The sequence below is a fragment of the Coenobita brevimanus genome, chromosome 115 (genome assembly GCF_032717465.1).
Source record: "Coenobita brevimanus isolate Jiangsu-jjx chromosome 115, ASM3271746v2, whole genome shotgun sequence".
In the NCBI taxonomy this organism is placed as follows: domain Eukaryota; kingdom Metazoa; phylum Arthropoda; class Malacostraca; order Decapoda; family Coenobitidae; genus Coenobita; species Coenobita brevimanus.
The window spans coordinates 18199561-18215274 of record NC_137068.1 but is presented as its reverse complement, the minus strand read 5'-3'; the positions used below and the strand labels follow the sequence as shown (position 1 = coordinate 18215274).

Below are 15714 nucleotides of genomic sequence, written 5' to 3'. Positions count from 1 at the left end.
CAGGCATAAAGCCAAACTGCATCTCATCAATATCCACTCTTTCTCTAGTCATACCTTCTAGAATTCTCTCCATTACCTTCATTATCCGGTCCAAAAGCTGTATGCCTCTGTAATTCCCTCTATCCAGGCATCACGCTTCCCCTTGTACACATTTACAATTACGCTCTTCAACCAATCATCTGGGACAACACACTCATATAAAATCGTATTTATCAAGTCAGTAACTAACCCCACTCCTATATCTCCTGAGGCTTTCAGCATTTCAGCAGTCAATCCAGACACACCTGCTGCCTTCCCCACCTGAATCCTACTTATTGCCCTGTTCATAGTGGCAGCATCAATCAAAGGCCATGGGCCAAACACTGGATCTGCTGGCTCCAAACCTTCCCTATTCCAGTAACACTCCTCATTCAACAACTGGTTGTAATGCTTTCTCCAGATGTCTTTAACTCTTTCACATTCCTAAGACGGCTTTGCCCATCATAGGCTTCTGAGGCTCAGACATTCTGAACGTGTTCCTGTTAATTTTCATTTTTCTGTGGTATTATTGCTACAAATACAATAAATTTTCCATCATTGGAAAGGAAATTTATTCAGCTATGTTATGGAGCAAAAAGCACTATTCTATCTTAATCTTTTTTTTTCCAATTTTTTTATTAATGTGTAAAATTTTTTAATGTTGGCTAAATTCTATTAGCTTTTTTTGCATTATATCTCGTGTATATTGCTTTTCTGAACATAGCATGATAAAGTACAATTACTAGGCTTCAAAATGAGACCAAACTGAACTCTCTACATTGAATAGCACCTTTGCTATGGGCGGTAATAGTAACACATCTCTAGGCGACTGCATGTTGGCAAAATTCTACACTTTTTTTTTTTTTTTGCATTTATTTTGCGAATGTTGTTTTTTTTAACATACTGAGATAAAGTACAATTACTATGCTTTAAAATGCGACCAAATTGAGCTCTCTACAATGAATAGTAACTTTGCTACAAGCGGTAGTAGTAAAACATCTCTACGGAACTGACTGAACAGCGCTCCAGCTAAAGTCACATGTCACAGCAATTTTTTTAAGCACCCCTGAAGGGAAAAGGTTGATATCCCCACTGTTCACTACTTCCTTTCCTTCATTATTCTTCCCACACTGGTCATCTATGATATCCTTGTTTTCCCTCTTCATCTGATTTGCCACCTTAAATATCATATTCTTCCTTTCCATAATATTTAGGTTATCAAGTAAAAGTCTCAGAGACTCAGATTTTGCCCTGTAACCCACTTTCCAGCCCTATGCTCAGAAACCAAGTATTTGCCTTTGTTACCAAGCGTTTTCCATTCCCAGAAAAGCCTTCTTTTCTTCTTAACAGCAGTTCTACACCCTCACCCCACCACCAAGTTACTTTGTCTTAGGACACCCCTTGTCCATCCACGCACTGAATCAGTATCAGTAACTCAGGTGATTGTTCTTGAGAGTTCTGCACTGTCCATTAACACTTTTGTCAACAGCCCCCTGTTCAGCCACCACTACTCATCTCACTATAGAAGGGATTCCTTATTGCTTGATATTTCAACTTCACATTTTCCTCCTAGGGTCATAGGTCATCTTTTTCATCACCCACTCCTCAAGCACCATGTCAAATATTAATAACTTGTGTTGCTGCACACACTCCTTACTCCCTATAACTTTAACATCCCCCACCAACCTCCTATCTGCCCTCCTGACCAGGAAATAGTCTATCTGGTTACTGTTTCCCCCAGACTCGTATGTAATCAAACTACTGTACTCTATCTTTTAGTAAAATGTATGTTGCAAACAATCATGTTCACTGCCTCCCCAAACTCAAGCACCCTTCCCACTTCCTCATTCCTTGTAGCCTACCATATGCACATCCCATATATACCCTTCATATCCTTGAGCTGCTTCACCTACATGACCATTTAAGTCCTCTCCCAAAACTACAATTCTCTCATCTCCCATACCACTTACTGCATGTATTAAGTCATCTCAGAATCTATCTTTTTCTAAATCATCCAATCCATCCTGTTGAGTATATGCCAACATGTAGAAGTGTATGGTATGCAGGAGGATTACTGAGCCTTGGGAACAGGTTGTGAAGCCTATGCCCAGAGTCAGGGGAGGAATGACAATGTGACCTCAGCGAACAAAATTATCACTACTACTGTATTATCCTCTTACCCACTCTCAATACATTCATGACATATTCCACCCATTTCTCCTTAGCCAACAAACCCACACCACCATATCCATCTGCCCTGCCCTGCCAAAATATCTTGTACAGTACTGACAATCCCTCCCGGCAATCATTCTGGCTGATCCTCCCCTGTGTCTAACTTCCTGCACACATCCAACGTCCACCTACCTCCTACTAAATGCCTCAAACACTTCCCCCGCTCTGCCTCTCAAACTTCCATATCTGATCCTCTTGAATGATTTAGTTTCCCCGGGCCTGATTTGATTTTCAGCATTTTGTCATAATCGGTAATACAATAATTGGGAAAGACAGACCACAGGCGCCACCCACCCGCACAGTCCCCAGTCCAGACACGGAACCTGGGACCCATAGCCAACCAGCCATGACTGGTGACTATGGCAGTGGCCTTGCGGCACCCTGCCAGGACAGCTAAAGGGACACCCTCCAAGCGCACCTTGGCACTGTAACTGCCCTGCTATTATAAACCCACTGATAGGGTAGCCTCCTGGGGTGCTACTCCCCGGTTAAGGCCTCTCTCTGTTGGACGGAAGTGGCAGCCTGGGAACTGCAATGCTCTGTACCCTCTAAAACAGATCTGAGCCCCATCCCATCCCGGCCCCCAAAACTATGCTGGTGGAGCCCATGTCACATCCCCCCTAAATAGGTCCAGCACCAGGTAGTGAGGTCAAATTTTCTGGCCGCATGCCCTTGCTGGCGTCAACCCCTGTAATGCAGTGGGGTACTTTGTGTGATATGTAAAGCGCATGTAGGGTAGTGCATGAGATAGTTAGAGGAAAGAGTTTGGGAGAGTATGCTGGTCTACTCTCCATGTTAGTGTCACACTGAAATGGTCAGCAAAAGAGCATGGTCAGATATTTCGGTAGCTAGTGAAACAGAAGCTCCAGCTCTCCCTATCACCAGCATTCCCATTCTCCTTGGAAGTACCACCCTGACTGGCTGGTGCTACAGCCCTCAACTAAAACCCACAAATACCCACTTCATCGTCTAGTCAGCCCTCCGGTATACCTTACTGGCATGAATGGCACAGAGGTGTAGAAGTAGTAATCAAGCTGCCTTCTCTTCAACTCACATTATCCTCATTCATACTATGTATTTCTCCACCCCATACCTCCAACTTATCTCAGTCTCCCCTTTCCACATTACTCATATACTCTCTCCTAATTAATCTTTCACTTTCCATTTGCTCCACAATAAATAAACTCCATAATAACCATACCGTATCATCCATTCAGCACACTGGTTGGCTTTACTGACCTGGATGACACAGAAGCATCATAGAAGTGCAGCCAACAATCAGTGTGAGTAAGCTAATGCTGAAGTTGCATGGTGTGTGTGTGTACTTTACTAGCTTGGATACCACAATTAATAATGTTAAAACCCACCTAATCCTCCAGTCAGCTCTCTGGTACACCTTATTGGCCTGGACATCACAGAAGCGTTGTAGCAGTGCAGCCAATGAACGGTGTGGGTAGTCTAATGTTACAGCTGCCTGGTGTGTGTCAAACATGTTCACCAGGTATACACCACAGTCTCGCTGCAGCCACAACACATCATAATCACTGCCGTGTATAACCTGAAAAAGGTAGCAATGTACAATGTGCAGGATAAATTGCAAAGAAAGATAAGCTACCATACAAAACCTCAAAGGGCATTTAAAATATGACCCTAATTGTTGCTACAGTTTTGGAGTAAACTACTGACATAATGATATACTTCTACACCTTCAATTCACTGATATATTTAACATTTAACTCAAGTTATCCCCAAACAATTCTACTTAACGTCCGAGGAAAGGAGGGCTACATTTGACCCCTCCACAATCTTAAAAGTTTCTCCTAACCAGAAACTGCCTAGTAACAGCAAGATAATGAAAAATATGTCACTGGACTGAAGGGTAGAAGTACTGAATCTCTATGCAAGAACTTCATATTAGACACAGTGAGGCTCAAGGCTCACCATTCATGTAACAGCCAAATTACATTAGACTCTCAGTTTAGGAGGGACCAATCTGCACTAAACACATCTGGTGCAGACAGATAAACCTTGACCCAGCCCAGTAAATGGGTGGGGGGGGGGACGTGCACAAAAATCTGAGACGTCAGCCCCTATCCATAACAACAGTCAAAGGTCCTACGCAGTGATGTATGCCAACATGGCTAGCAATCATGGCTGCTGCGCATGTGCACTCTTTGTCATCTTCCCTTTCCCCACTGTCTCTGCCAACCAACCCTGAACCCTGCATTCCCTGTTTGCATTAAAATCCCACACAATCCCTGTGCCATGTAACAATCTTAAAGCTCTTTGGTGTGTTACAGCTTCCCAGTCTTTTGCCTTGCCTGCCAGTGGTGCTAGTGAGAAGCCTCATCATGTGCCTTTGTCTCTTGAGAGAAAAAGAGATTCTCTGTTGACTCAACACCATTGAGCACATGGCCGAGATTGCAAAGAACATAAACAAGTCAACAATATACACAGTGCAAAAGTGCCATGAAAATATTGAGTGCACAGTCCAACTAGGAGGTGACAATGATGCAAGAAGGCGTTCTTTTACGTGAAATAATGTGTTAATGGTAACAAAGAAATAGCTTTATAAGTTCATCCATGTTCTGAAGGAAGTGAATATGGCAGTGAACAGTAATATCATTCACCAAAAGGGTGCTGAAATTTATGGAAAAATTGCTCAAACGATGTGAGCTGAAAATCCTCCACCCATCTCTTCTAACAAATGCTTGTTTGCAAGATTCTGTGAATGGAAATGGGAGGATGGGTGTGAGCTGAGGCAAGGATTGTGGACATGCTGGCAAGTGAGGTTTTTCCTGCCTCCTTTAGGAGCGCGGTTACAAATTAGATCATGTGTTCAGTATGGATGAAACTGGTCGTTTTTGGAAACACTCTCCCTCTTCCACCTTCCTGATGAAGGAAGAAAACTTGGTGCACAAGTACAAGGCATGGGAGGAGGATGAAACGTCTTTTTTGGAAACACCCTCCCACTTCCACCTTCCTGACGAAGGAGGGAAGCTTGGTGCATAACTACAAGGCACAGGAGTAGACCACTATGAAGGAGAGATACTCCCCCCCCCCCCATTTCTACTTATGCACCGAGCTTTCCTCCTTCATCGGGAAGGTGGAAGAAAGAAAAGTTCCCCAAAATGACCAGTTTCATCCATACTGAACGTATGATCTAATTTGTGACCGCCTTCCTAGAGGACACAGGCAAAACCTTGGTTGCTGGTACGTCCACAGTCCCTGCCTCGCCTCACACCCATCTTCTCATTCACAGAATCTTTCAAAGAAGCCTTTGCTGGCAGAGAAGGGTGGAGGATATTCAACTCATCACTTGAGCAACTTCTCCATAAATTTTCAGCAGCCTACACTTTTGGTAAATGATATTACTATCCACTGCTATATTCACTTCCTTCAGAGCACAGACAAAATATAAAGCTTTTTCTTTGTTTATATTAACACACCATTTCACACACAGGAATGCCTTCCGGCATCGTCGTAACCTCCTAGTTGGACTGCACACTCGATCATTTCATGGTACTTTTGCACTACATGTACTGTTGATTCATTTATGATAAAGTTCTTTGCAATCTTGACAATGTGCTCTCTATCGTTGAGCCAACAGAGAATCTCTTTTCCTAAGTCTCTCTCCTTCAAAGTGGTCTTACTTAAAGACAACTGTCTGGGCCATCCGCAATATCTTGATGGCTGTCACCCATGTACTTTTTTCCTGCCACCCAATATCTCTGGTGCTATTCAGCCTTTTGACCAGGCTGACCAGGAAGTTCTCATGACCTGCACCTGATCAAGGGACTGAGGTGGCAGCAATGGTATCTGAGAAGTCAACAAGCTTTGAGGTTGACTTACTAGCATCTCTGGCAGCAAACCCTCTAGCAATGGGGAAGGGGGGGGGGGAATCAGTCACCTGGGGACAATGATAGCAAGGAGGCTATTCAGCATGGGTAAAGGAAGCTGCATCTTTACCCTGTTGTGTTGGCAACACCAAATGTAGATGTGCCGCACCAGGCAGCAGAGGTAGCCCAGCAAGTGCCGGGGAAGGATTCTGGCACCATCACTTGTGACAACATCTTCGCTTTATCGACACTGCTCCCAAAATGATGATCGACCACCTCAACAAAGAGGTTGAAGAGAAAGAACATCTGACACATAAGGCAAGAGAGCAGGAGCGAGCAGCAGTCGAGACACAGCACGCTGAGGGACCCACTCACCAGCAGCTGAGCCGATCAGCTCAAGAACACCCTAACAATTATGGTGCGCAACACAGATAAGCTGAAGTCCCTCCAGAATGAAATTACCTGCATATTATGGGTGCAGAGGGAGCAGCTTGTGAAGAAAAGTAATGAGCCATCCCAAATCCTCATCACTACCTACCTTGCCCTAGTTCCAGTGAATGCCCTGCCATCTCAGTCTCCCCAGCCTAGCTCCTTTGCAGTCCCCAACTACCCACAACATACCAGTGACAAATATTGGGGGACTGACTTTGAGGGGTTCCAGGCCTAGGCTCAGCCCTAGAGGGGTTAGAGGCACTGCTCATTCCCCCTCCTGTAGTCCCTCAGGCTCAGATACCTCCTTTCCTGACAAACATTGTTCTGTCACTTGTCATAGTAGGTGACCACCACTTATTAACCACTCTGTACACTTTAATCAACTCTTTTTATGGCCAGTGATGTTCCTTGAGGTTGTATGTGAATGGTACTAAAATGAATTTTATGTATGATCAGGAGGGGGTAAAAATATTTCAAGAGGGTCAAAGGAGGGACTTTGGGCAGTACTCCCGATGTGGATGGCAAGCTGGTGACAGGGAGAGCTGGAGCTCCCATTTCATCAGTCCTCAAGACCTGATCCTGACCATCTCCCTTTGCTGAACGTTTTCAATGCTTTCATTTACACATAGAGTAGGCCAGTATACTCCCTTAATACCTCTACATACAACTGTCTACACTACACTACATACATTCAAGATATCACACCTATTTCCATTCCCTCTTTGCAATGGCCGCTTCATTAATATCACCAAACGAGGTGGTATATCAGACTGCCACCAACGGCAGGGTAGGGCTGGTGGCGCAGGGTCCTCCTGGTTACAATCAAGCGACTGTGCTGGAAGAACTGTTGCAAATTCCATTCATGCTCATCAGCGGAGAAGTACAGGTGTGCCCTTATTGTTCACCAATATCCATGGTCTCAGTACCAATTTGAATTCAGTTCATTTTTTCCTACAATCCATATCCCCTCTAGCTCTGTTCCTCAAAGAACCCCAACTCTCTAACTGTACCAAAATATCCCCTTTTTGTGTTCATGGTTACCATCTCCTCACAAACTTCCATAACAAGGGTTGCACCTGTTGTTACATCAAATATGAATTTGCAGTTGACACTGTTTTAAACTTCACTTGAACTAATTTTGATTACTCACTGTATAAATTATCTAAATATTATCAAAATATCTGCGCAGTAACCAGTCTATGGGAAGAAGTGGCTAGAGTGGTTATTGGACAGGGGTTCCATTGAAATAAGAACTGAATATATTGAGGGCAAGAAGCAGGTAAAGGGACTAGTGATGAGGAAAAAGAAGGAGGTAAATGATGATCCAGGAATAAAAATTAATGCAAATTACCCTGAATGATAGTATTGTGATCCCTACCCTGACGTCTGGAAGCGAGGCATGGACCTTGCAAGAGGAGAACAAGTCAGGAGTGAGAGCAGTGGAAATGAGTTACTTGAGAGGAGCATGTGGAGTGACGTGGAGGGACAGGTTGACGAATGAAGAAGTGAAGGAATGCTGTGGGGTGGATGTGGATGTGGTTGAGAAGATTAGGAAAAATACACTGAGGTGGTTTGGACATGTGAAGAGAATGGAGAATGAAAGACTGACTAAGAGGGTGTATGTAGGTGAGGTGGAGGAAGGGAGAGGGAGAGGTAGACCGAGGATGAGGTGGAGGGATGGAGTTGAGAGGTATATGAGGGAGGGGGGGGTGAGTTGGGGGGAGGGTATTCAAATGGTGGGTGACAGAGCGACTTGGAGGCGTTTTGTCTGCGGCCACCCTTTGTGGGATTAGGGCGTCAGGCTATAGATAGATAGACTCTGAAAATAAGAAGTTATTCTGGAAAGTGGTGAGGAAATGTAGATGTGACAGCGGAAAGAAATGTGAAAGGCTGAAAGATGTAAGTGGTAGATTAATAACCCATGGGGATGAAGTAAGGATCAGATGGAAAGAATATTTTGAAAGCCTGGGAATAGAAAGAGCAGAGCCACTGTAAACATGACTGATTTTGGGGGTGTGCAGAGAAGGAATGCAGTGCCATGAAACATGACACTCACACAGGTGAAGAACGCTGTGAAGCAGCTGAAAAATGGGAAAGCAGCTGGGGCTGATAAGGTGTATGCAGAGATGCTTAAGTGTAGTGGAGAGAGTGGAGTGAAGTGCTTGCTGGAGATATGTAGGAAGGCATGGATGAGTGAAACTGCCAGCAGAGTGGCAAAAGGCTGTGATTGTACCCCTGTATGAAAATAAAGGTGAGCAAAGTGAGTGCAAGAATTATTGTGGCATAAGTTTACTGAGTGTGGTAGGGAAGGTATATGGAAGAATTATTACAAAGAAAGTAAGAGGGATATCAGAAGTCCTAGTGAGTGATGAAAATGGTGGTTTTAGGAGTGGCAGAGGATGTGTGGGTTCCTGTGCACCAGGAAACCATTCACTATGCTGGGTGGTAACCATATGACCAAATTATGGCGTCTGGTGGTTTAGTGTGCTCCAATCAGACTGAACATGTGTAGGTTTATATCCAAGGGGTGGTTGGGCTTTACTGTTCATGATGAAATGCCACTCAGGGATGGGCGAGACTGGTCATTCTCATCTTAAATGTCAGGACCAACTTGCTTAGCCCCAGGCTCCTATGCTCCTCATGGGGCAACATAGGATTGGATGATGATGATGATGACGATGATGATGAGGATGAGGATGAAAAGAACTATCAAAAGCATGCCCTGTGACAAAGGCAAAACACTCATTCACAAACTGTTCATGCCCCTGGAATCCTGGTTACATCTCACAAGCTTAATGATGATCCATCCTTCCATCCATCATTCAATCCTATGTTGCCCCATGAGGAGCATAGGAACCGGGGCTAGGCAAGTTGGTCCTGATATTTAACCCGTTAATTGCGCATGGCGGTTTCTTGGAGGTGTCCGTGGTGCACAGACATAGGGGTAAAAATGAAATTTCCCAAAGGCCAAATTTTGTCTTAGGAATTGAGAGAACACATGTCAAAGTATATCCATCCATCCATCCATCATCCAATCCTACATTGCCCCATGAGGAGCGTAGGTGCCCGGGCCTAGGCAGTTGGTCCCAACATTTAAGATAAGAGTGATCAGCCTCACTCATCCCTGAGTGGCATTACATGAGCAATCAACCCCAACCACCCCTTGGATATAAACCTTCACCGGCTCAATCCGACTGGAACGCAATAATTACCCACTAAACCACCAGGAGCCAGAATATGGTTATATGGTTACCACCCAGTGTAGCAAATGGTTTCCTGGTGTACAGGAAACCATTTGGCTTGTCACTCAAGTGTAGAAGTACCCACAGGCAGAAGGAAGATGAAAGAATGAAGGAAAGAAAGAATAGAGGGATTGTAAAGTCACCCACAGGCAGAAGAAAATGGAAAGGGTGAAGGAAAGAAAGAGAGAAGAGGAAGAATGGAAGAGAGGAAAGGGCAGACACCCAAAGCAGTGCTACATCAAGTGAGTGGATGGTGAGTGCCCCCACCTACCACATATCAAATATAAAAACATTTAAGGTTGAGGAAAAGAATCTGGTGATAATTATAAATAAATACAGACTAAGCTCCTTATTTCATTCACCTCACCTTTGTAATCTTCGGATTGGTAAAGACTTCGTTGAGAGCAGTGAGTCTGCCTCTGAGAGCAATGGTGTCCACAATGTAGTCTGTTGTTCTTGTTGATATCTGCATCAGGCAGGTCAGTCCAAGATATGACCTGAATGAGTGGTGCTGAAGTCAAGACCAAGATATTAATCCTTTTCAGTCTGACAGAAAGGTACATATGTAGGCATAATATATTATGACACAATACTATATGTAATTATGGTATGTAACTATATAGCTATAGGTAACTGGTAGTTATGTCTGAAGTTCTCTAAGAAGAGACAACTACTCATTCCCTAGCCTAGACTAGCAAGAATGCCAAACATCTCTGATAACAATACTTTTTAAACTAAAGAGATTAGCATCTGGCATTACAGATTATGCAACAACACCATTCAGTCTGATGACACCAGTTTCAATTTGTCAGTCCTTAACTTTCAACTTAAAAGAGGCTTTTCAAACTAATGTGATTAGATGTAACTTTCATTAACCCTTCATGCTAGAGGTTTTTCCTAAATTTTGCAAATACTGTCTGTGGGAAGCAAAAATGGAATACAAAGTGTCACCAGATTCAAGGGGTTAATTCTTTAATTAAACCTGATGTACTTGGGTATTTTTTTCATGCTAACATCCAGAGATTTTGTTCAGCTGACAGACATTCTACCAGTGACAGACTTGAAAACTAGGGATAACATAAGGTGAGAAAGAAATTCTAGTAAGTACAAAGATTCAGAAATTGAGATCAATACATCACAACCATCATAATTATTCCACCTCTTTCTCCCATCTGCATGTGGGATGAGGTAGGATAACAAAGCCAGGAAAAGGAAAGAATAAAACAGTTGTAGAACTGACCTACAGAATGCCCAATGAAATATGGCACAGAAACATTCATTCACCATCCAAGCCCCTGGAATCCTTGCTCTACCTGATATGTATAACTGTCCACATGTGGTTTCATACTTCTTAACAAACAGAGTCACTCCAATTACTGTCAAGTTAAAGGAGCACCAAACCCTTGTCATACAACTACAAAATTTACTTAAGCTAACAAGAGATACTATATCCCAGCAGTCAGAGGACTAAATGTTGTAATTCTGCAACTCAGTATGAGAATCTAACAAAAGCATTACATTCCAACCTATACCAATTATGTACAATATTTATACACTCGTCAGGCAAAAACTGAAATGAATTACCTGTAAATGTACAAGCTGCATAACTTCAAAAAACAAATTACAGTAAACTTTCAACTGTTTGTTGAAATTCAGCCAAGCCCTATGTCAGTTGAAGCAAAATGCCAGATATTGCATGGTACCCCACACCCCTCAAACTGGCTCAACATTCAGCACTGAGCAGGATACTGTGTTAGTATCTGTCTCGACCCTCTATCCTAAAAACTTTCCCGTAAGTAAATGACGAAAGCTAAGCATAAAATACAACACAGTACAGTCACTACTCGTTATACGTTGATCTGGTATATGATAATTCGCTACAACAATAACAGAAAAGTTCCACCCCAAAATCCAATTTACGATGAATTTCCCGCTATAACGATATTGCCCTCTGAAAATTTTGTACGAAGTGCCAGTCACACACAAGGCAACCGTCGCTTGTCTCAGGCGAGATGGCGGCCCCAGTGTGCATTGTTTTGGTTCAGCTGCGGTCCCGCCACCCCTTCAAAGCTCTGTCTTTTCCACTCATTCACGTGTGCCCCCCTGCTATCATCACCTCTCAGCCATGCATCATGCTACAGTTGGTTTATACATCATGTAGCACCAGGCCAACATTACGAAAGTGTGAATGCTGTGTTGTTGCAACGATTTGCTGCACATGAGTAATGCTGCCTGTATTGGTGTGACAGTGTTTGTTTTGATCTTGGAGATGACTTGGACCAACACAGGAAGTAATTAAGGTGGGTTGTCATTTTTGTTTCAACCTTGGGTAGGTGACTTTGGGAAGATGAGTTAAAATAACCCCCTTTTTATAATGTACTGTACAGTATTTCAATCTCCCGATTAACAATGAACTCGTTATACGTTAAGGTATGACCTGACGTAACCCCATCGTATAACGAGTAGTGACTGTATTGATACAGTACAGTAATGCTGTACAGTACAATCCCAGTTAATCAGGAAGCTTGGAGAATTTACCTTCCCAGTTACTTAGTTTTCCCAGACATCTGATGAAAACTCTTATACACAGGCTATATCGCTGCGGTATATACAATACCACTCATACCCAGGGCCACACAAACAATGCCATTTGAAACATAACCTCCACTTAAACACACCCCATAGACATAACACACATGACTGCAGTGTCTTGTGAGAGTGCACAGTGCACACAGTAAGTTCATTTTGTTAAATATTATTTGTTATTTTATTCATAAAACTAAGGAAAAAAAAAATTAAGAAATAAATCTTGTACATTTATTGATGACCTTAAAATTAGGAAAGAAGGGATGTGCAGCAGAATTTTCACGACTCCCTTGCTCAGTTTACAACCGTAGCCCGCCAATTTATTCCCCAATTTCACTCTAAGATGACTTCATACATCATCTTAGAATGCATTTCCACTGGCAGAGAAGATAATATCTAGCTGACAGAAATGAAGGTTTCATCTGTTGGATAAAATTACTGTGCCTGCAATTCATACATATTTTTTATCTGTAAACCAGCTGAGTGGCATGTGAGGGGGTGGAGTACGGCAGTCAGGCAAGGTATAAATTTGTAGGCCATGGCCTATACTGTGAGCAAGGGAGTTGTGATAAATCTACTGTACAACACTTCTTTCCTGATCACCAGTTCACCAATAAATGCTCAAGATTTATTTCTTCAGTTTGTTTTTTCAAGCAATTCATAAGTATTTACTGTATTATCTGCAAAATACTTGAATGACGAGTAAGGGATGGAGTGACAGCGGTCAGGTATGGAATAAACTGGTGGGCCACGTTTGTTTGCATAACTCTGAGCAAGGGAGTCGTGATACTTCTACTGTACAACACTACCGTACTTTCCAAATCATCAGTTCACTAATAAATGCTCAAACTTTATTTCTTTACTTTCTTTTTCCATGTTTTGATGGATAACATTTAACAGAATGGACTTGCCAAGATACTGTAAGATATCGCAAGCCTGTAAGTAGTTAGAGTCGGTTCATTAGGTAGAAAACCATAAGGGTACCACACATTTTTCGCCAATGGAAAGCATACATTTTTAAAAATGATTTTATTTGTCTTCCTCACCCTGCTCTAGGGTGGGAAAGGAGGTCTGGGTGATGATGGTAGTGATATTTGTCTTGTTTTTCTCGACATTCTATCCTAAAAACTTTCCCATGAGTAAAAGATGGAAATTAAACAAAATACGGTACTGATACAATTGAGCAATATAGTAAATAATGTACTATCCACTCACCTAGTGTTCATATCAGTGAAGTGTACTGTACACCATAGAGTGCAGCTCAGTGCATTTAAACCCAAGAGGTCTAGTGGATCAATTACGTGTACGATAATTTCAGAATCACAACAGAGCACTTCAACACAAAGCACTAACAGGCCACAAGCTTTGCAATAACAAGCAAGACCACAGAGCAAGTCTTAGCACTGGGGTTTTGCCACCACATGGTCACAAGAGCTGAGTGCATAGATACGTCTTCTCCAAACAAGATCCATGAGAGACAGTGTAGGCTCAGCACGCTGGGAACCGCTCCTGCAACAAATTCTGATTGGCTGGCGTGTTTCAGGTGTTCTCATTGGCTGGGAGGTTTTCCCAGGGGCCAGCTGGCTACCGCATGAGCGGTTGATACGTCTCGCATCTCGATATTACATAGAAATGTTGGTTACTTCCTGTTTTGTAGCCAGATGTTGCATAATTCTGCTGGATATTGCTTTAATAGAGCCAAGCTAACAGTGCCTGATATTGTGTTGGGCCACATGTTGTGACAATGGATAATTGAGAGCTTACTGTATTAACCCTTTCACTGCATTTTATGACTATAGTCGTTCTATGAATTATTCCCTTTCTCCGCGGAATACGACTGTAGTCAACGGGCCTCAGAAAACAGTTTGAACTGGCCGCAAGGTACTCCAGGCTCTCGCCAACATTGCTATGGCAACGGCATCCCAGAACATGCTGCCACCATGCGGAAGCAAGTCAAAACATCACATCAACAAACATGCCCGCCCAGCTGATCAGGCGCTTGGCCAAGTGTAACCATTTCTCGGAGACTTACCATTATTTATGTGAGTTATATGCAATGTAATGTGATTAGATGTTTTTTAAGAAGGAGCTTGACATGTAAGTGTACAGAAAACACTTGATAATGAATGTAATATTACGGTAAACACCAGATCTTTACGTATCAGCTGCCCAGCATCTCAGTGTCCTTTTAATTAAATCCCCAGCAAATATCTGATGTATTCATCATTCTGCTGATAATACTGTATATGTAGCTATTAAGGAATTTTAGTACTGAAAATGGAAATGTAAGTATTAGGCAATCACAAAAGTGTTGCAGACAATTACCTAATACCATTTGGTTTTTTGCTGGAGAATTGACGCTTTTTGAGAATCAAGCTGAAAATAAATTCTGCAGCGAAAGGGTTAAGTCTACTACCAAATACTTTTATTCAACTTAGGATGGATCTCGAGCACTGAATCGATATTTTAACTCGTGGATTGCGAGCCACAGCTCAGGCTGGGTAGCATTGCATTGTGAGGCACAGCTCAGGCTGTGCTGGCCGTACATCACTGCTAACTACTCCTCCCTTACATAAACTTACGCATGGCACTACGCAAAAAGGGAGAGAGATAATTTTTTTCTCTTCACCAGATGATGCCCTAGATGTTTATCTTGAAGTTAACAAAAACAAGTTTTTTTTTTTAATTCATTTTTTCACTGCTCACCTACGTAAACTTACACATGGCCCTAAGGAAAGACGGAGAGAGATTATTGTTTTTTTTATTCACCAGATGATGCCCTGGTTGTTTATCTCCAATTTTACAATAAGCAAAACCAAAAAAAAAAAATTTTCTTCCATTTTTTGCACACCATTGAGTGGGATAAAAAAAGGTTTTTGCACAATCCACGGGTTAAAGCTGTAACTATAAACATAAATTAAGTCTTCCGACTGAAGAGGTTAACAAAGTTGCACAGTCAGGGTAGTTGTCAGTTCTCACTAGTGAATGGAATACACCCAAACTTATATAAATTTTCAAATTTACTTGCTATTCTTGATCTGATCAATCTCAAATGACTTACCAATTAATACAGAAGTTATGTAGCTGGAAAAAAAATTTTAATCATGACCATCATCAACTTTCCCACCAAAGGATAAGGTGAGGTATGGTAAAAAATAAACAAGGTAACAAAAAGTACAAAAGTGGGAGAACTATTATCGTAATAATCATCATGAACTTTATTCCCACTCAACTCTTTCACACTGGGTGGCATGTGTACGTGTCACTAAAAAAAAATGCCCGTCGCCATCAGGTGGCACGTAGACGTGTTATGGATTTTTTACATTTGCACACCAGTACTGGGGGCCAAATAATGGGTCATGTAT

The 15714-nt window shown here is 42.4% G+C and overlaps 1 protein-coding gene across 2 annotated transcripts in view; it reads right to left on the bottom strand.

The window, feature by feature from the left end:
- The window catches only part of Rrp6 (exosome component Rrp6), a 72628-nt gene that overhangs the window by 38913 nt on the left and 18001 nt on the right, over positions 1 to 15714 (bottom strand). For both annotated transcript variants that reach the window (XM_080286912.1, XM_080286913.1), the window contains exons 6-7: positions 10131 to 10274; positions 3618 to 3808 (exon numbers count right to left, since the gene is read on the bottom strand). In XM_080286912.1, the coding sequence (XP_080143038.1) occupies positions 3618 to 3808; positions 10131 to 10274 (335 nt within the window). The remainder of the gene's footprint in view (positions 1 to 3617; positions 3809 to 10130; positions 10275 to 15714) is intronic.